This window comes from Carassius carassius, chromosome 11 (assembly GCF_963082965.1).
Source record: "Carassius carassius chromosome 11, fCarCar2.1, whole genome shotgun sequence".
In the NCBI taxonomy this organism is placed as follows: Eukaryota; Metazoa; Chordata; class Actinopteri; order Cypriniformes; family Cyprinidae; genus Carassius; species Carassius carassius.
In genome coordinates this window covers 18,517,182-18,537,534 of record NC_081765.1, presented here as the reverse complement: position 1 = coordinate 18,537,534, position 20,353 = coordinate 18,517,182, and the positions used below count along the sequence as shown (strand labels likewise).

The 20,353-nt window shown below is 39.2% G+C and overlaps 1 protein-coding gene across 1 annotated transcript; it reads right to left on the bottom strand.

Annotated features, from left to right (window-relative positions):
* Nucleotides 1–2,131: 2,131 nt before the first annotated feature.
* Nucleotides 2,132–19,243, bottom strand: LOC132152946 (ephrin-B2a-like). The gene is made up of 5 exons (XM_059561966.1): nucleotides 18,391–19,243; nucleotides 11,867–12,150; nucleotides 5,805–5,897; nucleotides 4,704–4,811; nucleotides 2,132–4,108 (listed from the first exon to the last, which is right to left on the bottom strand). The coding sequence occupies exons 1-5, from the start codon at nucleotides 18,501–18,503 to the stop codon at nucleotides 3,705–3,707; spliced, it is 1,002 nt and encodes a 333-aa protein (XP_059417949.1). The 5' UTR covers nucleotides 18,504–19,243; the 3' UTR covers nucleotides 2,132–3,704.
* Nucleotides 19,244–20,353: the final 1,110 nt, after the last annotated feature.

The window sequence follows — 20,353 nt, the reverse complement described above, 5'->3', positions numbered from 1 at the left end:
CAACCACAAATGTGTCTGGGCAGGTTTTCATTCATGGATATCAGCCAGAATTTCAGGAAAGATGCAGAAAAATTAAGTCTAATTGTAAACGGATGAACTCCACCTGACACAACGTGCCAAGCCGCATCGAATAAATATAAAAGAGAACTGAAAGTTCCATAGGAAAAACATTTTATTGAAAAACATTTTCAGTTTGTAACAGACTGGTGGAATGTGTGCCATTTCATTTCTATGACTTTATAAGGTTGCACGTCCTGACCAGATCTTACTGCGAGAGAAGGATGGGCGCATGGGCCAACGGGAAATGATAGAAACAGAAAGATAACAGAAAATGGAGAAGTTAGGGAAAAACTCAAGTGATAATACTGAGGTTGTGTACAAACTGGGTAGAAAAATCCAATAGAAAAAAGAGCAAAAACAAAGAATTAAATAAATATCTATGGTACACACATATGGCACAAATATGCAGCAAGCAGTCAGTTTGGCAATTCTTTATCTCATTTTCATTTTTAAACCAGATCACCATGGGAACAGTGCAAAAGGGTTGAGTGGGAGGGGTCTGACGAGTGCTAGCTAAAATACATAGCAAAAAATTCCACTTCTATACAAAACATCTTACTTAAGAGTTTATAAAAAACAATTTATTGGCTTTGTCGTCAATATTTACACAAGATATTTTCCAAAAAAATTAGTATGCTCTCTTTTAACTGAAGTGAATCATGTTTTTTTTTTTCTTAACTTCTTTTATTTGCTAGAAATGTGAGAATAAGGCTATTGTAACAACCGGGGATCCATATACAATAAAAACAATAACGTATATACAGATGTACGGTGCAAAAACTAGAGTCTCGTGAACTCAGGGTGACCATACAAGCAAGGCATTTTACAGTGGCCCGAAGACACTTCTCACAGCGTTTCGCAAACCTTCCATCCACATCGGTGCAACATCTTACGCTACTAGTTAAGTCCTACCGCTCCTAAAATGCAATGGGAACATTTGCAACCTGCTTGCCAGGACAGTGTCTTCGGATTCAAAGAAACTAAGGAGATTGTCATATTTAGCCCATGTGGGACAGCAACCGAACAGCAATATGTTTGTAGTTTTTGTGGCATGTGTGTCTTCTAAAGTTTCAAACAACTGCTCAGTCTTCAATATGCATTTGTGTGTGTTCATGTTTCACAGTTTACCTCCAACCTACAGCACAAAGTAAAAAATAAAATAATAATAATAACACACCGGGTTGTAGCGTTTTTGTATGCTGTATTATTTCATTTAATTTTCAGTGGTTAAGAACACTTTTCCATAGGTGAACGTATATCATCTTCTTTTCTCAATTGTTATAAAAATAAATAAAAATTGCATATTTGCAGATTTTGTGGCCTCTTACAGAGGCACAAAGCTCAGATCACACAAGGCTTGGCTTCTCAGTGAGATTCAAGAACCTCCATGAACAAGTGAAAACAAAATGGATGAACAGTTGATGTGCGACTATGGCAATCCAGTCAGTTTGTGGACATGTTCAACTCTCAAAGTCCACCTTTGGTGAACGATTTTGATTTCAATGTAAGAAACAAATGAAGATAACTGTCTGCAGGCTGGCATTGCTCACGAAGGGTTTCGCACGAATGACGACACACACATAAAGGGTTACAAAATCCTCTGGGAGCTGCGGGTTGCGGGATACTCTGGCCTCTGCTTGGCGACTTCCTCTCTAAAACTCCACTTGTGACCTCCATCAATCATAATGTGTTTTTTCCCCACCGGAGACCTCCCACAATTGGAGCTTGAAAGATCCCATTTCATGCAATTTACTACATTTAGTCTGCGCTCGTTCTCATCTGGTATGCTCACTAACCCACGTCTACTGCTTTCCTTCCAGATTAAGGGGCCTAATTTCGACCCAGAGCACATCTGAGCTTCATCAACAGAGACAGGCAGGCTGGAGAAGTTGGTTTAGTCAGGACTCTGTTAGACGTGCCTTTCCTTTGGTCCGTTTCTGGCCCTTCCCTCTCATTCCTTTTGGCTATTTTAAAACCCAACATGCTGTTTTCCCTGAGGGCTCCTTCCAAATCCGCCCCTTCCCTGGCCATGAGCGCATGTGCTTTTTGTGCGGGTATGTGTGTGTGTATGTCGTCAAAAGGCAGCTATTCATGTAGGGGATCGATGGAAAAAGCTAACAGCAAGATGGAGAAATATCTGTCAACGAATAGGAAAATTTGAAGCTTGCATAATGTGCAGATTCGCCATAAATTATTCATATTCTTGCTGTTTCACACCAACCTGTCTGTATGGTATCATAAATAAAGTCTACTTGGAGTCTTTCTGGCCGTTTTCATCTACAGCTAAACAAATCTATGAAGAAATGCTAATTAAATCTTTTGTTTAATTTAACACTAAACAATTATATCTTGATGTCCCTGTGCTTTTGAACAAAAACGTAGAGCACCAGTTCCTCTTTTTCACAATCTGCACAGGCCACTGGTGAACGAGAATGTGCGTGTGTGAGTGTGTGATGGCAGAAATACTAGAATAACAGTAACTTTTGCAGCGACATGCCTGGGGAAGGTGGCCATTTCGTGTCAAAAATGACAGATTTTGCTATTACATCTTGAGTAATTTGCTCTCTGCGATCTCTGTCTTAATGTGTTTTCTTGAGTTTGTACGCCACATGGGAAAGGTGGTGAGGCTTTCAAAGTGCTGCTAAAGTGTTCATGTGGGTCCTCCACCTTCCCAGCAGGCAACAGGACAACAACTGTACCAAATATCGACGTTCTTTCCTTCCTTCTTTCTCTGTTTGTCTCATTTCTCCAGCCCTGGCAGCAGACGTATATGAAATGAAATGTGTGTATGTGTCTTCCATACTACTGAACGGCACATAAACCAGCACAAAATGATCTCTATGTCTTCTACCAAATGAATCTGCAAGTGGACTGCACAGGGAATGACAAAAAGAAATGCATGTGAGACGCAAGACCGTACAAAAAGACTTCAAGTAAACATTGTGAGTCATTTTGTAGTGGTGAACAAATGAGGAGAGCTAATGTAAATGAAAATAGTACGAGTGAACGTGCAAAAACAGATGATGTCCATTCAATTGTCCAACAGTAGGCTCCGGAGAGCTTCCTGCTTCCTCGATAAATCCACTTCCTGTAGCTCTGGCCAATAGGCTGTATTCACTTCCTGTTCTGAGACGGATCAGCCAATCATAGTTCATAGTTCTTGTTGTGTGGTACAGTCACGTCACTTCTCTTCTCCATCTCCGTGAGTTGTGTCTTTAAGGGAGATGATGTAGTGGAAAAAAAGAGGAAAGATTCATTGTCTTGACCTCTCTTCTCACGGCCACCCCCTCAAACCCCCTCTCCCCCGCTCGTCTGATTCACACACACTCCCTCGTACACATGCTACAGTATCCGTTGTAGTGCACGTCAATCTCCCGGAGGGTTTCTGTTTTCTTTTTTGTCATTTTCTATGTGTTTGTTTCGTTTTTGCAGGTGCAAGAGCAGCAAATCAGGAGAGTCTCTCCACCATCAGCAACATCTATACTGAGAGTAATAATCAGCAATATTGTAAAATAAAGAACAACAAAAAAAATAAGAGCGGGCAGAACGAGGGTGAGCCCAGGCATCGATTCCGCCCACGGGGGTTTCTTCAAGGGGCATGTGGGGGGTTGGAGTTAAAACGTCCAAAAGAAGCGTGTCCATTTTCACACTTTATAGTAGATGTTTGCTGGGCTTTGCGGCGGCATTTCTTGTACGATGTAAACGGGGTGTCCATAATCGCCACTTACTTTCTCGTAATGTGGGCAGAAGACACTGTCAGCAGTCCGAAGCGGGATGATGATGTCACTCGGCTCTGAGCCGTTGTTGTTGCCTCCGCTGCCACCCCTCTTGGGCGTGGCTAATGTACTGAGTGACAGCGTGGTGGCATGCTGAGGCGAGTGTTTGCGATGGCGTCGTCGATACTTCAGCAGGAGGAATACTAGCATGATGATGATGATAATGACAATTACGCTGGCTGAAGCGATGCAGGCGAACAGGGCAACCTCTGAGCCAATGACTGAGGATGATTTATTTCCATCTCCCTTCTCTTCTCCTTGTTGCGATGCATCTAAGAGGGAAGAAATAACATGAACTTAGAATAAAAAAAACAAAAAAAATTAATAAGAACTGCCTTTATCTTAATGGTTTAAATTAATTAGTTATGTGCTTGTGAAAGCCGTCAGTTTTTGAAAGACATTTTGAATTCAAAAATGTGTATTAGGATAGATAATGTCTAAGAAACACTCTGTGTTCATGGAAAGCTGAGGACAAAGTGACCTCGCACGGCTTTGGACTCCAGTGAGTTTGTCTGGAGTGGCCCAGATGAGTCTGGCGGAACAGATGAGCTGCTAACACTCACACTGTTTTACAAGTGGATTATTGTACCTAAGAAACTCCACTCAAATGGCTTTGATGTGCATATGCTTCAACGTAGAAGGAAAGAAGCTGAATTCTACAATTAATGCATTCCAGCAAGTCATTCTTGCTCTGTCACATTAACGATTTACTTGTCAGAAGGATTTTATGAGAACAAATCAGTGTGCATATCCTTGTAACAGAGGACTGGTACTTGCTCAGCAAAAAAGGGATTAAAAAGCAGAGAGAATGATGAATCAGTGAGCGTCCCTTTACAGGTGTGTGAGGTGATAAAGTGTGCGACGTACCAGGCTTTTCAAGTACTTCATTCGATTTGGTCTCCTTGCCCACTTCGTCGGGGTGTTTGGGAGTGTAACTGGTGGGGTATTCTTTGGGGGAAATGGGATCGGAGGGGTCTGCAAAACATAGATAAGAAACACATTTATCACTCTGATATATGTATGCATTTTCATGTGGAGAGCTATTACTTTCATGCTGCTCAGCGAAAATAAAAGTGTGCGCATGTGACTGATAGCGACCATGAGAGTGTATGTGTTTGTGTGTTCATCATTAAAACACAACCAGCCATGATTAATCTAGTGACCTTCAGCTTGTGTCTGTATGTTTGTGTGAGAGCGGAAATTCAGTCACTTGTGTTGGTGGGTGTGGCCTACAGTAATTACTACAGATTTCACTGGTGAGGTGATTTATGAATAACCGTCATTAATTACAGTGTAGGGTCTGCAGCAGGTTTGAAGAGCTTTTGCTATTGTTTTACACCCTGGTGCCCACAGTACAACCGCTATTAGACACCCACATAAGCCCCTTTCACACTGCCATTCTGGCAAATACACGGGTAAAGTGTTCCGGCAATTGTTCCCTGGTCGATAGATTTTGCACTTTCACACTGCCAGTGATTACCTGGGATATGTGCGTGCTTTCACACACAACCCGTAAAGATCCCGTAACGACACGTGACATCAGGGCGTGACGTGTAATGTACGAGTCGAAAACGTTAGGCACGTTATACTTTCACTGAAGCAAGCAAACGATCTCGGCGTCAGCGCGGAAAGTGAGGAACTAATTGATCTCTGCTTCATTACAGTTTGCACATATTTTTTTGTCGCGAACTTTGATCTTCCTTCAAAACAGCCAGTAAAAGAGTCGCGCGATAATGCGCGTCATCACTTCGACACGGCATTAGATCTGGCTTTTGTTCACACAGCGCTCGTCCCGGGTTGAACCCGGCAATGTTACTAGGTCCCTGACCCGGGTCCAATGCCGGAATCAATCCCGGGACGTGTTTTCTTTCAAACAGAAGGCGACGTGGCAATGTTCCGGCAATATGCCGGGTCCGACGTGCAGTGTGAAAGGGGCTATACACACATGACAGCGAAACGATTACTCACTTTGTCCAACCTTCATGATGATTTTCATCGACTTGGTTTTACACACCCCTCCTTCCTGATTATCCAGCCCTTCCATCGTTCCATTAGATGTAGCTGAAACACAATGACAAAAACAATCAACATGTGTTGCTATTATATAAGCAAATACATAACTGAGATTGATCAAAGAAGGTACAAGCTATTTAGATGATGTTACTGCAACATTAACACAACTACTGAATATTCATGCAGTCAAATCTCTGTGCAGAAACCTCATAAATCATGTAACCAAACTTTTAGTAGTCCTAGCTGTGTCCTTTATTGTTATTATAATTGTATTTTTATTTTATTTTTTTGCACAGGCCAAAATTTTGTTTTTGATGGTGTTGAAAGATGAAATGGTCAGAAAGTGTGCCTTTGCTCTTTAATAACTCAATAGGAAATAAGAAGGATTAAAGGAATAATAAAAAGCTGATTTTGTTTTACAAGTGAGGCGAGGGCCTCTAGCACCAGGAGGGGTAGTTAATAATTCAGCGAATAAGGCACAGAGAGAGAGTGCTATTAATGAATGTGAGTTTTGGAGCGTGTTTAAGAGCGTGTAACGCTTTAGCCACGGCAGATGTTTGCCAAAAAACAAGTGAGCGAGTACAAAATAGACTAAATAATTAAAGAATATTTCTTTTTGAGCAGATGTTGAGCTTGCTTAAAAAATGAAGTGAGGGAAACTAGTTTTCTACATGCAATTCGACTTTAACATGAATTTGAACTGAATTAAGTCATTTGACATCGTTATCTGTTGCTAAACAAACTATCAGCAGTACTCTGGCCACTCCCACGTGTCCTATGTGGTCTTTTAACCGAACAATGTAGCTATGCCATGTGTGTGTGTGTCCACGCCCGGCAGGCTTGCGGTCTATTGGGTCAGTAACACAAAGCTAACGAGCTGCCAAGGGCTTAACGTCTGGTCAGCGTCCAGAACAATGTGGCCTGCATTCCGAGAGCAAGAGAGGGAAAGAGACAGGGGAGAGATGCTGGAGTCTATAAGGCGCCTGTTCCCCAGTCATCACTTTGTTTTCCAATGCTGCCACTTTGATGAAGTGGATGGAGTGTGAGTGAGTTATGTATGCGCCATGTGATGGATCTTTCTGATTCTGTGTTTCTTCTTTATTTGTTTGTAAGGACTGCAGAATGACACCATCTAACTCTCTCTGTTGATTCTTTGACCTGTGGCTTTTTAGTGTTAAGAAGAACACAAGCTCATTACATGTAAAGCTCCTTAAAGGCTTGCGATCCTTTCAGTGTGTTCATTTCATAAATCTGGCAAATGAGCCTAAAAATGCACACATTAAAGCAAACACATTGCTTAAACAATAATCACATGATGATCACATTCCAGGTCAACAGTATACCATCACATGACACACACAGTTTATTTAATTTTAGTTGACAAGTGACAAGTTGATTAGAATACAAAGATACTTTTAAAGCACTTTATAGATGAGTTTAAGTTAAATTAGAGTGTTTGACTTTGAACTGAAAGACCAGCTGGCAAAGAGAATGTGTGTGTGGGACAGGTTTGGCCTACATTGTGAAGGCCACATTTCCCCAAATGGATAGTAAAAACCTGAAACCTACATTGTGGAGAGCAACAAGAGGGCTCAATAAAAAAAAATAAAAAAAGGTTTAATAAATAGGCGGAATACTTTAATTTAAAAAAGGCTGAAAATGCTGTGCATTGATAAAAGAATAAAAAAAAGAAAAATCATTAGAGCAGTACAAAAACAATAAATGCCAAAGGAAAGTGCCCACAATAATAGAAAACACACAGTAGTTTAGTAGTAGTACTGCTGCACTATGTATTGTATATAGATATGTGTCATTTATAAAAACAACAGTAGACTAGGTTATGCTCCCAGCTAAATAAATATGTCTATGCACAGCATGTGGACACAAAAACCCAATACTGACACCAATACCTGTTTGGTGAAACCCTATCAAGCTCAAACAGACTGTGAGATATGTCAAGTCCTGCCATGACAATAGGGAAACCAGAGGGACAGGACTTGACAATGACATCATGCAACAAGCATTAAATGCTTGGAAATCTTTGCTTAGTATTCGATTTAAACATAAAATTATTTTTAAAATAATAACAACAATTATTATCATTAATCTAATTATTATTATATTTAAAAATTAATATATTTTTGTCTGTTAATACCTCGACTAATGCTTTAGCAATACAGGTACATGAATGTGAATGTGAGTTGTGATGATGAGCTGTAGCTGTTGTTGTGGAGTTTGACCTGATCAACATGGCGTCAGGGTCACAGAGTGGTGAACAGCTCTCAGGCCAATAATTAGAGCTGACACACAACAATACACACACATACAAACATTGTACATCTACTCTAATGAGATATGGCACGCACTTTGAAATGCCCTCATTGGCTTTGAACAAAGGCTAACAACATTTCTCTCTCTTTATGTCTCTCTCTCAAAGTCAACAAAGCGTCATTGGCATTAGGGATTCACCAAATGTTTGGCAACCAGAATTTTTTGGCAGAAAATAGCAACTAAAGCTCTTCAGGTGTTTGGTGAATAAGCAAAAAGACTGAATAAATTATACCAAACAATGATGTGACACACTCAAAGAGGTGCGCACTAATGCAACAAACAAGACGGCAGTATTGAAGCATTTACAATTGTCCAAGAAAAACACAAAAATCAACACAAGCATGGAAAACGAGAGACTGTTTAGCACTGCGTCTCATGTCTTCAATGAAAAGTGGAAGGGGTGGTTGTTGCTGGTTACTGTATGATGACTGAAATCGTGTAATGCCCTAAAACAATTAGTAAATAATCTGCAGAACGTTGTGTTTTATAATGCACAAACAAATTGCATGCATTCTAGCAGCGCTGCATGAGCTCACGGCGCCATGGTTCAAAGTCCAAAACGCAAGGAATATCTGCGCTGAAATTATACAGAAATTATACTGAAATTATTCGTCAGTTGCTTAGTAACATTTGTATGAATTTTTTGACAATATCATACATGCTACAAAAGTCTCAGAATCATTATAAATCTGCTGTTGTCAAACCAAAAGTGGCACTGAGGTCTTCCTGTGGGTTTCTGCCAAAATAAAAGCTGAGAAAAAGCAAGAACTCCAACAACATTAACAAATGTTATTATTGAAATTTTACAGTTGTTCTGTAAAATAAAATAGACAATAATAAGAATAATAAAAATTACAACAGCTCTATTAATACACTTATAATAGCATTCACACATATTGTTCAGACTGGGATCTTTTATATTTTCTTATGTTTTAAAAGAAGTCTCTTCTGCTCAGCAAGGTTGCATTTGTTTGTACAGTAAAAAATGCATTCATGAAGGATGTCTCAAAAATGGCCCAAAGAATATAATTTTACCAACTTATTAATTTTAAGTTAAATTGTGTTTTATTGGTATATTGTCTGTTAGAATGTAAAAAAAGTGTTCAGTGTTAAATAAATTTTTTTAAAGCACATTTTGGCTATTTAATGGAAAAAAAAAAATTGGCAAAATGGGGGAAAAATGTGAAAAAAACTTATTTGGTATTCAGCTTTCGGCCCAGTGTTTCATTTTGTTCAGTTTCAGCTTTGGCCAAGAATTTTCATTTCGGTGCATCCCTAATTAGCATGATTGTTAACTTTTATAATTTTGTCAAATCATAAAAAAAAAAAGAAAAACAGAAGAAAAAAAATAATAAAATGTAAAGGAAAAGAATAAAAAAACTGAATAAAAATAGAAAATACTTTAAACTCAATATATGATTTAATGTTATAAATTACTTCTCACTTAACAGTAACAAATGCCCATCATCACTGGCTTCTACTGACATGCTCACCCTCAGGAAATGGCATGCTGTTACATAACTAGTTGCTAAGGGGAATCGTTTTAATTTTTCATCATCTGTCAGTATGAGGAAGTCTGAAAACTAACTCAAAGAATGTGAGTCTCTCCCTGAACCTGCAACTTCAGATACCTGCTAAATGTTTCTGCCAATCCCAGGACACACACGACTTTTGTACTGTTGTATTAGATTAGGACAATAGACTGACTCAAAGAATAACCAGTTACAGACACCATCCTAATTAAAACTGATGTGAGTGTAAACCTGTTACATTCAGCTTTTAAAGCACTAACTTATTTTATTCTTAAGGAACTAAATTACTGAACACACCTTAAAGATTTACATGAACATAGTTTGTCTGTGCTTTATTCGATTATCACATCTTTCTGCAGATTGTATTCTTTTTTTATGAAACATTCCTGCTCTCTCTAATTCTCTCTCTTGCCATATTTAGATCATGTTTCTCTCTCATGGCTCCGAGCTCGAGGGCAGTCTGTCAGAGCAGATCTCATCAAACTCATATACACACACACAATCATATCAGAGTCAGCAGCATCAGGCTGCATGTGAACAATAGAAGAGCCAGCGCACACCAACACACACCAGGGCTCAAAAATAAAGCAATAAAGATGGACGATGACCCGGGGTCAGTGTGAGAGAGCTTTAGGCCAGCTGACCAACTGCATGCTTTTATCATGTACATATTTTGAACCAGCCAAAGTGTGTTTATACACATACATCTGTCATGATGTATGAAAACGTTTAGAGGGTGTAATTTTTGTTTCATGCTTTTGAAGTCTCTTATGCTTATGAATGCTGCAAAATCAAAACAATGCAAAAACAGCAATATTGTGAAATATTGTTACAATTTAAATTAAATATTTTCTACTTTAATGAAATGTATTCCTATAATGGAAAATGCTGAATTTTCACATGATCCTTCAGAAATTATTCGAATATGTTATTTGTTGATCAAGAAACATTATTATTCATGTTAAAAACAACTGTGATGGATATTATTTATAATACATTATTTTATATATATATAGATTGTTGTTTTTGTAACAGTGTGGTCTTTTCTGTCACTTTTGATCAGTTTAATGTGTCCTTCTTGCATAAAAGTAAAAAAAAAACAAAAAAACAATGAGCCCAACCTTTTGAACCGTATTATAAATACAGTGACCAAATAAACAATATATGTCATTTTTTAACACATATTAAAATATGTTGCTCAAAAATAGCCATTTAGCATATTTATGCGAAGACCAAGTAAATATCTATACTACTGACCAAAAGAAAAAAATCGTGCACACACATGTTTGGCTTCCTGAACACATTTATAAGGGATTGAAATCATCTGATTGGTTTCTGAGCAGATCCAATTGATAAAGACAGTGATTAAACTGAGCTATTAGGATTCAACTTTTTTAACTCCAGCTGTACACCAGGGCAATTATCATCTACAATGCAGCAAAATGAACTCATTTCTCTTTCTCCACCTCCTTTTTCTCTCTTTCACTGTTCTTTCCATAAATTAGAGTTCCTTAAGAGAAACTGAGAGAGAGCAAAATAAAGGAGGAGAGAATTTTCCCAGAACGGCAAAATTGGATTTTCTCTTTATGCTGGAAGTGAACTCTCATTTTGAGGGAGAGCGAGAGAACGGCTCAGGTCTGGGCAATGAGATTGACGCTGTGTATCAAAGCACTCTCTGTATGTGTGTGTGTTTTATTCCATTTGCTAGATCCCTGCATTTCTCTTCCACATCACCCGCTGTTTAAACAGCTTGCTTTGAGCCTGAAGTGTGTTTGTGTTGAGGCCAGGTGAGCAGTTATTGCTCTCGCAAATGTGACAATTCAACACATGCAAAATGATACAGCGTGAATACAAGAAGACATTTGTGTTTGTGCTCATATGCGTTCGTGGTCAAACGCCACTCACAAACAGAAACCTTCCTTCTCTGTACCTCTGGATTGAACAACTATTCCTGCCAACATAAACAGACACTAGCAAATGCGATATAAACGTGTCATTATTTGCACCATGACTCACTAAAACATTGCTAATTTAGTTTACGCCTTAACGTCAACCTTTCCCGATACTCAAAACCACATAAACAATCCCAAGCTAACATAATTGACTAGAACGGTGTGGCAAGGGTGGTTTACAGAAATCCGCTGACATACTCACATATAATGTAGTAGTCTTTCCCCCTGAAGAACTCCAGGCCCCACAGGTTTGGGCTGAACTCCTGGAATTTGAGGGTGAATTTGACGTCCTGGTCCGGTTTGACACAGTTAAGTAGAGGTGTGTCTGCCTTTGTGACCTGACAGGACTTTAGTTGTTCCAGAGGAACCATATAGAGTTTATAATACTCCACTCCTTCCATAGAGCCGCCCTCCACGCGTGGGCAAACTATGTCCATCTTATCCCCGATCTGTGGATAGAGCACCAGACCCTGTCCTGGCACGAACCTTTGAGAGAAAGAGAGTGAGTGAGACACATCATAGAGGATAAACAATATTCATATTCACTCAATATCAAAAATATGCTGGATTGTGAAGCATAGTGTTGATCAGTAATTACAAAAAGTGGATGATCAATTACGTAGCAGTGATTATAAATGATAAAACAGGTTCTAAAGAGCTAGCTGGATCATAAAATCTTAGGAGAGTAACTGAAATGATCCTAAACTGTGTGCATGAGTGTTTTTAAGTTCCTTTATGAGAAACCAGAAAAGAAAATGGAGCAGCTAGAATAAGACAAAGGTGTTGACTCACGGATCATACTTAAAAAATAAAGGCAAATAGTCTCTCAGATGCCAAGTGCTTAAACAGCAGCGCTGTGAAGAAAAAATGATGTCATGAGAAATAAGGAGGAAAAGTGCAGCAGCTCGCATCAGGCGACGCTCTCAGCCATCTGCCTCGAGGGACTAAAACAGGAGTAGCTGGGAAAACTGCTCTGCTGTGTGTGTGTGTGTGTGTGTGTGTGTGTGTGTGTGTGTGTGTGTGTGTGTGTGTGTGTGTGTGTGTGTGTGTGTGTGTGTGTGTGTGTGTGTTTGACGTGCAGCACGGTAGCTGTCAGGACTATCTGCATGACAGATCTAGCCACGCAAATCCTCTCTAGACAAACACTGGATTGCTATCTCGCTTATGTCTTATCGCTACGCGAGCTCATTTGAAAACCCTAGAACAGTTTGCTTGCATGTGTGTGATGTGTTCAAATATTTGCCTTGGGATTGTTCAAAGGAAGAGGGTGAGACTAGACTAGTAAATTCCCAGAGTAAAACATGTTCACACCTTAAAAGCACACACACACACTTATAAAACCACCTTTTTTTCCCAAATAGAAAAAAATTGCATTTGCAACAGAATCTCTTCAAAATACAGGTTTCAAAAGGGGGGTTTTACAGCAATACCAATGAAAAACAATTCTTGGTCCAAATGTAGCATGCTAGTTGCTATACACATTGTTGCAGCCCAGTCAGTCATTATCCTAAACCACAAGGTATACAGGTCACCCCGCAGCCCATACGCACACATTCTGCTATTAAAAGAGTGTTTTACATGTCTGTATTTTACAGGAGCCACTGTAAAAACAGTCTAAATTTTGTTTTGAGTTGGGAGCGGGATGTAAAAGTATTTGAACAAATAAAGCCAGAGGTCACAGTCATGTTTGTAAACAGCCTTAATCCTTGTCTAAAAGACACACTTTAACCCCCAACCTTAGCCTTGGTGATTCTCCCATTGGTCATAAATATTCTGGGACATGTGGATGTGAAAAACAAAAGGATGACAGAATAAAGGTTTGCACACGTTTAACACAGACCGCTCATTCTGTTAACAAGACTGCAGCTGCACACAGAGAAGTCATTAAAGCCGCGTTCAGACTGCACGATTTTAGCCCAGTTTTTGTCGCCGATGCCCGTGAGATATTTGGCATGCTAAATATCTAGACCTGTCGGCAATCCAAAATCATGCTGTGTGAAAAGTGTTCTGACTGAAAACTACATATGCGATGACCGACAGCCAATGAGAGAGCAAGATACAGAGCAGCGGGGAGTTCGGGGAGGAGTTATAGACCACAATATCAGCAAGCATGATATAAGAACACACAATCCTTGTTCCTTGCGTCTGCCCAACCATTTTCTATAATCTTCTTTTCTTTTTCTTGTTTTCGCGGCAAATCAGCACACAGGCAATTCTTACTGCAAGCTTCTTGCGGGATACCATTTTTAATAATAATCCCAGTTTCACGTGAGAACTCCGGTCTTGCATGCATTGTTTCCTTGTCACATCTCGCGTGTGTTTGGTTGTGAAACGTAGTTTGCGTGCCAGACAGAGTTGTCGGCGATTCTTCGTATTGTAAAGTCATGCAGTGTGAAACCTTCTGTCGCCGATCCATCGTGCAGTGTGAACACAGTAGTGACTGAATACTGGCCAAGATAGTCATGCAGTGTGAAAAGAACAGTGACCCGACTACTTTGAAAATTGTGCAGTCTGAACTCGGCTTTAGCCGGAATTAAGTGGGTGTGTGTAAGAGCGAACGGTGGAGTGGAAAAGAGACATGGCTGTGCTTCTTAAGGACGTTTCTCCATAATTTCATTTGTGATCCACATTTTCCCGTTATATGTTCTTTATACTCATAAGGCATCTGTTTTCTCTTTGTCTTCTTCCCACTGACTCATTCACTTGTGCTCAGACTGAAATATACATTTTTGGCAGCCTTTCTAAAAGCACTTCAAAATTAAGTAATTTAAATAAACTTATAGACATTAAAGCAAAAGAAAAGAGAAAGTTGTTGATGAGTATAAGACTTTCAGGACTCTCCCTGGCAACTTAGGTACCATATAAACATTTTTATTTTATATATTTCACTTTCTTCAAATGGTGCTTTTGCATATGGATCTTTGTCCATCAGCTTTTTCATCTCTTTCTTTCTTTTCCCGTGTTAATCTCTAGTTGTGTGGGCCAAGCCATGACACAGTGACAGCAGTAGCCTAATCCTGCCCCAATAGGAACACAGCGCTTTAACCCGAAGATCTGAGGTAGCACTGGGTGAGGGAAACATTTGGGCAGAGGGAACTTAAGCTGTTTGACTTTCAATCATCAGACCAATATGAAGGTTCATTGGCAATAGAAAGACATGGCTAGAAAGCAGGGGACAAAAGAAATCAACAGACATCTCACGGTTTAATCGCTCCATCATGCTTTGCAACCAAGACCCGCATTGGGTGAGAGGGCAAATCGACCAGACAGGCGTCTTATCCCTTTGTCAGCCTATATCCCTTCATTCTTTCCTGTTTTCCTCATCTATTCAATCCATAATCCCGAAAGACTCCATCTGCTCTCCCCTCAAATTTTAAAGCAACATAAATGCCATTTAAAAGTGAACTTTTATTCTCATTACATCACCCCTTTCTTGTCCTCCCGCTATCTCAGCGGCAAAACAATACCTCCCATCTGTTAATATGATGACGACATATTTGGAAAATGATTAACTAATTATAAGCATCTAAATCATAACAGCCTTTTGCTAGCAGTCTATCATGAAGTTTCTGCCCCCTAAACACAGAAAGGGGGAAGGGGTAGTTATTATTCATGGCCCACTCGCCTCTGGTTCATTCATGCTGTATCTGCATGTGTATGAAGCCATGGATGTGCCCCCATCAGAACCCTGCTAAGCAATGTAATCTCCTAATGAAGAGAAGGGGGAACCTCCTTTGACTGAAAACGTGTAGAGCAGGCTGCTTTTGTTTCTCCACCTCTGACAAAATGGATTACCAGAAGGAACAAGAAAGAGGGAGAGAGAAGTGAGAGAGGAATAAGGAATCTTTACACTGATAGATCAGAGGTAAAGCAGTGAAGGGGTTAAAAGGTCTGCACACTAGATTGACACACATTTTTTGCAATGGGAGGGAAAAAAACCCAGCTATCACACACACTCGCTCAGTGATTGTGTATTGTGGGAGTTGGTGACGGTTGTCTCATGTACAGAAGGCCATAGGGAGTAGAGTATGGATATTAAGCACAGTTCTCCCATTATGCAGCACTGATACTTTAGATAAAGGCATGTCCCATAGCGCTGCTTGGTACTCACAAGCATTATACATATAGGATTTCTCTCTAATCTTCAGATAGTAAGTTGTACTTTGTGTTTATTGGGTATTTGTGTTTCTAAAACGAAACTGGAGTCGAAACAAGACGGGAGTCAGGGTCTCCTCAGTTCATCTATTATTGAAAAATGAATTCATGAATCATATCATGAAATCATTTAATGCCAAAGGAAAGAAAACAAGCCAAAAAGCAAAAAGGCAAGTAGGAAAGAAATTAAGAAAGAAATTAAGAAAGAAAGAAAGAAAGAAAGAAAGAAAGAAAGAAAGAAAGAAAGAAAGAAAGAAAGAAAGAAAGCATGCAAATATACTTGAATGTAACAAGATTCCTGGCATGTCATAACGTTTTGCTCTGTTTATCTTGTCACATGGTTAAAAAAACAGCCAACGCATACAATGCTATCAGTGCCATCACCATTTAGTCCTGTGCCACAAAGAACTATACACTGAACTGCCCCAACAGAACAGCAGGAATGTGTGCAGTGAATAACTCCGTGGAACGCCGGCTTTCCTGGGGAGAATGAGGCCTGCATATTTACAGTGACACGCACAATAGAGAGAGACGCCGCTGGAGGTCACTTCATGGTCGCTCTGGGTCTCTATCAATGAAGATGTCACAATAGTTATCGACATGGTGGTGACACTTCACATTCAGTATAGGTTATATATACAAATTTAATGAACTAAAATAATTTGTAATTACAATTACAAACTACTCCACAAAAACAAAACTACACTAGATTTGTAATCACCCACAAACATAAACGCTAAACTGTGAGGAATCTAAACTACTCCCACACTTTTTGACCAAAGAATTTCTATGATTCTTCAAATTTGAATATTTAAGAAATCATTAGTTTACCATTTTTATTCCAAGTACTAATCTTTGAATTAAAATAATTTTACTCAAGAGGACTGAATTCAATATTTGGGGAAATATAAATATTTAATTGAAGTTATAAAAATTTGAATTTACTATAAGAGACGGCCACAACTTTTCAATGACTTTTCATCACTTCATGTCATCCTCAATATATATATATATATATATATATATATATATATACACACACACACACACACACACACACACACACACACATACATATCTGTCCACTCACGGCAGAATTTCCTACAAATAAAGCGACAGACAGTCGCCTATTTTTTCATCATGCATCCGTACTAATCTTTTTTCTCTCTCAAGAGAATTTAGAACCAGCTAAATTTGGATTTATCATTATTATTAATAATAATTTACTTCGCTTTTTAACAGACAAATAATCAAACAAATAAATAACGCTCAATAGTACAATATCGAAGATCCTCTAAACAACTCAATCCCAGCTAAATCCTGTTCAGAGCAAATCCTTTTAGATCAATTACACTCTTGTTCATTAACGTACTTAACGCTTGCAACACTGTCAGATGACTTACAGCCGCTCTTTTACCTGTGTGTAGGCTACTAAAGACCATAATTATCAACACGGGACACCTGTTCTGCGGTCTACCCATGCTGTCTCTTGCCCTATACATGCAGGCCAGGGGTAAAAGAGGGAAGTCTTTCTCTATACAAACGGGCCGAGAGCGAAGGGTGAATTACTGAACGAGTGTGGAGTTCATCTACGAAGCGCTCGAGACGCCTTCCTTTCAGCCTTACTTGATGTTTCGATGTTTTAATACACGATTCAACGTCGATGTGCTACGCGTGCGCTCATATTCACAGTCACTGAGAAAGAGAGAGAGAGAGAGAGAGAGAGAGAGAGAGAGAGAACTATTTTTACCTTTTAGGAGAAACCCTTCCTTCAAGAGAAGATTTTTAGAGATTTATACACGCGATTGCTCTAAAAAATGCTTCATCGCATCTAAAATTAGATGAAAAAAAATAATCATAGAAAAAATAAATAAGTCTATATCACGACCAAAAGAAACCAAATTAAACGGATCATTTGCTGAAAACGGTTTGAATGTTTGATTTTCTGTCTGATGATTGGTAGCCACACATTTTCTGAGGTAGCCAACGTTAAAGGACTTGAGGCCTATGCAGTTCAATAAAACATTACGCCAAAGTTGGAAATAAGCAACATTTGTAAAATCAACGAGAATATTTCTCTATATAAACATGAAATTACTCTCCTGTGATTTCCCTTAATTGTTTTGTCAAAATAATTTTGTGTCATGAAACAACTCCGATTACTGGGGGCAAAAATCCTCTGAAGAGTTGTGAACTGAAGTCCTGTGGGGCCATTCAAAACTATTATTATTTGTTCTGTTCTGCCTCAAAATAACAAGTTAGCACGAGGAATTATTGAGTAGGCGTACTGTGAAATGCGACTCGGTTTCTTTTTATGTATTTATTTTTTTTATCAATGCTCTAAACCCCTGAGTGGAAACAACGCGTCACTCGCCTCAGCTCGACAATCCACATCACCTGCTATTAATTTTCATTTACAGTACAGAATGAACGTTTTAACACCGTACAAAGCCATTTAATCTGTTTTACTGAACGTGATTTGACCAGCATCACCCACTTTCAGGGTCTGAACGTTGTTGCTCTGAGGGAGTGAGAGTGAGTAAGATGTGATGGAGCTTTGCCAGCACTTACTTGGTATTCGTCGTGTTCCAGTATATGGAGTCCAGGATGAGCGCGCGGGACAGGTTCACCTTGCACGCGATGACTAAAAATCCAAAATAATATCTCCACAGAGAGTCGCCCATGGTCCGTTACGACCGTTACGGTCAAAATCCGTTTCGCGGGAATTTATAATTTGAAAAATATAGAAAGCGTCTTGTGGGAGTGCTGTTTGTGAAAATCCAAACTCAATAACCAGGAAAAAAAAGTAAAAGAAAAAAAAGAAGCTAAATAGGAGCCCGATTAGAAGTGAAACATCCCGATGGGAAGAGCTACTCCCCTATTAGTCCTGCTCGAGATGAGGGAAAGCAGCACCGCGGACAGCAGGCAGTCTCTCATTCGGTAAAATATACGACTGAGTGGAGGGGAGCACGTACATTCCTCACCGGAAGGCGACCCGTGTAGTCGCCGCCGAAGTGCTGGATGTCCGTGGAGACATGGAAGTTAAATCCCCCCGGTGTGGATAAAAAAGGCAAGCAGGTAAAGTCACCAATTCCAAATGCGAGGTATTCCGTTCAGGCAGGCAAATTAGGTGAGTTCCCCCCCAAAAAAACGAATGAGGCAGTTTGGAAAAGATGAGTAAAAATGAATTAATTGCAGCCTATTAGATGAAACAAAAAATAAGAATGACTAGTGAATGAAAATAAAATGAAACGATGGAGTCAAATGAAAGTTCTCATGGGTCGCCGTGGAACCCGCACAAGAGCAGAGAACAGCTGCGGCTCGAGCCCTGCGGGTCCGGATTGAAATGCTGTGCGCGTGAATTGCGGGATGCTCGGTTCTCTCCGCGAGTCTGTACTTCAAGTAGCTGCAAGCGTCTACAACGCGGTATATTTGTCAGAGCGAGTTTTTCGCTGACTCCTCCCACCTGCTCTCTCATTGGACAGGTAGCAGTGGAGAGAAACCTGTCAATCAAACGGTCGCCGGGCGACTGGTCGAGCTATGAGAGAATATATCGGACTTCAGGTCGCCAACCCAGAATTCAGTTCGTAAGGATTAATGACATTTCTGTATTTCAAAGAGAACTTGTGGTACAGTGTGTATAATCGTTGATGTTACAATAACTACACAGAAAAACTGGACTAATAAGTACATAATGTAGAACCTACTGTTCATGCATACTAATCATTAGGCTAGTATTACTATTTTCTTTATTATATTTTATGATATCATATTTTATTTAAATAATTACTTGTAGTGTTATTGTCGTGTTCCAAGGCATGCACAAAGGTCGATTTCAATTCCCATATGACCAATAATCTTAAAATAAAGGCATTTATTTAGGTTGAGGTCAACAGAGACTGCTGAATGCGTGAGGGATTCATTTAGCAGTCAACAGCGCCCACTAGCGGGCAACTCAACTGAACCAACTCAATGCGTTAGAAACTACATTTGACTCATGTTAAATGTGTGTATGCATTAAATAACAGGTCCATTACAACAATTAACACTATTTTTGTATTTTACGCCGAAAAAATATACAATTTTTAATTTAATTAAGGGTATATGATGATATAGCCTAGACATTACTATTATATAACCCAGTAAAAGTTCATGTAGTTCAGCTTTACTTGCAGTGCACCACAGAAGCACCAATTTAAATAAAATAGGCCTAATTGAAATATAAAATAATTGAAGTTAAATAAAGAGAATAAACTATTATAAGTATAAACAGTCATAAAATAAGTAATACAAAAACGTCATACAAATATTTAATAGGCCTATATGTTTTACTACATTATATTATTGCATTATATACAGACTGTTTATCTACTACTAAGTTCTGGAGAAATAAACAAATGAATGAAGTGTATTTTCGCCATGTCCAGTCTTAAGGAAGCAGCCTAAAAACTAAATTAGGACGCAAGTGTGAAAAAAAACACTGTGTGAAAACAAAAGCATCCACACTTTCCTGTGAAGACAAATCAAATCAGCG

What these genes read in the sequence shown, in the direction of transcription:
- LOC132152946 (XM_059561966.1), bottom strand. Translation starts at nt 18,503, where the DNA reads ATGGGCGACTCTCTGTGGAGATATTATTTTGGATTTTTAGTCATCGCG. An exon ending in CATCATGAAGGTTGGACAAA is followed by an intron (nt 4,812 to 5,804) that starts GTGAGTAATCGT and finishes TATGTTTTGCAG; the next exon opens with ACCCCTCCGATCCCATTTCC. An exon ending in TGAAGTACTTGAAAAGCCTG is followed by an intron (nt 4,109 to 4,703) that starts GTACGTCGCACA and finishes CTTCCCTCTTAG; the next exon opens with ATGCATCGCAACAAGGAGAA.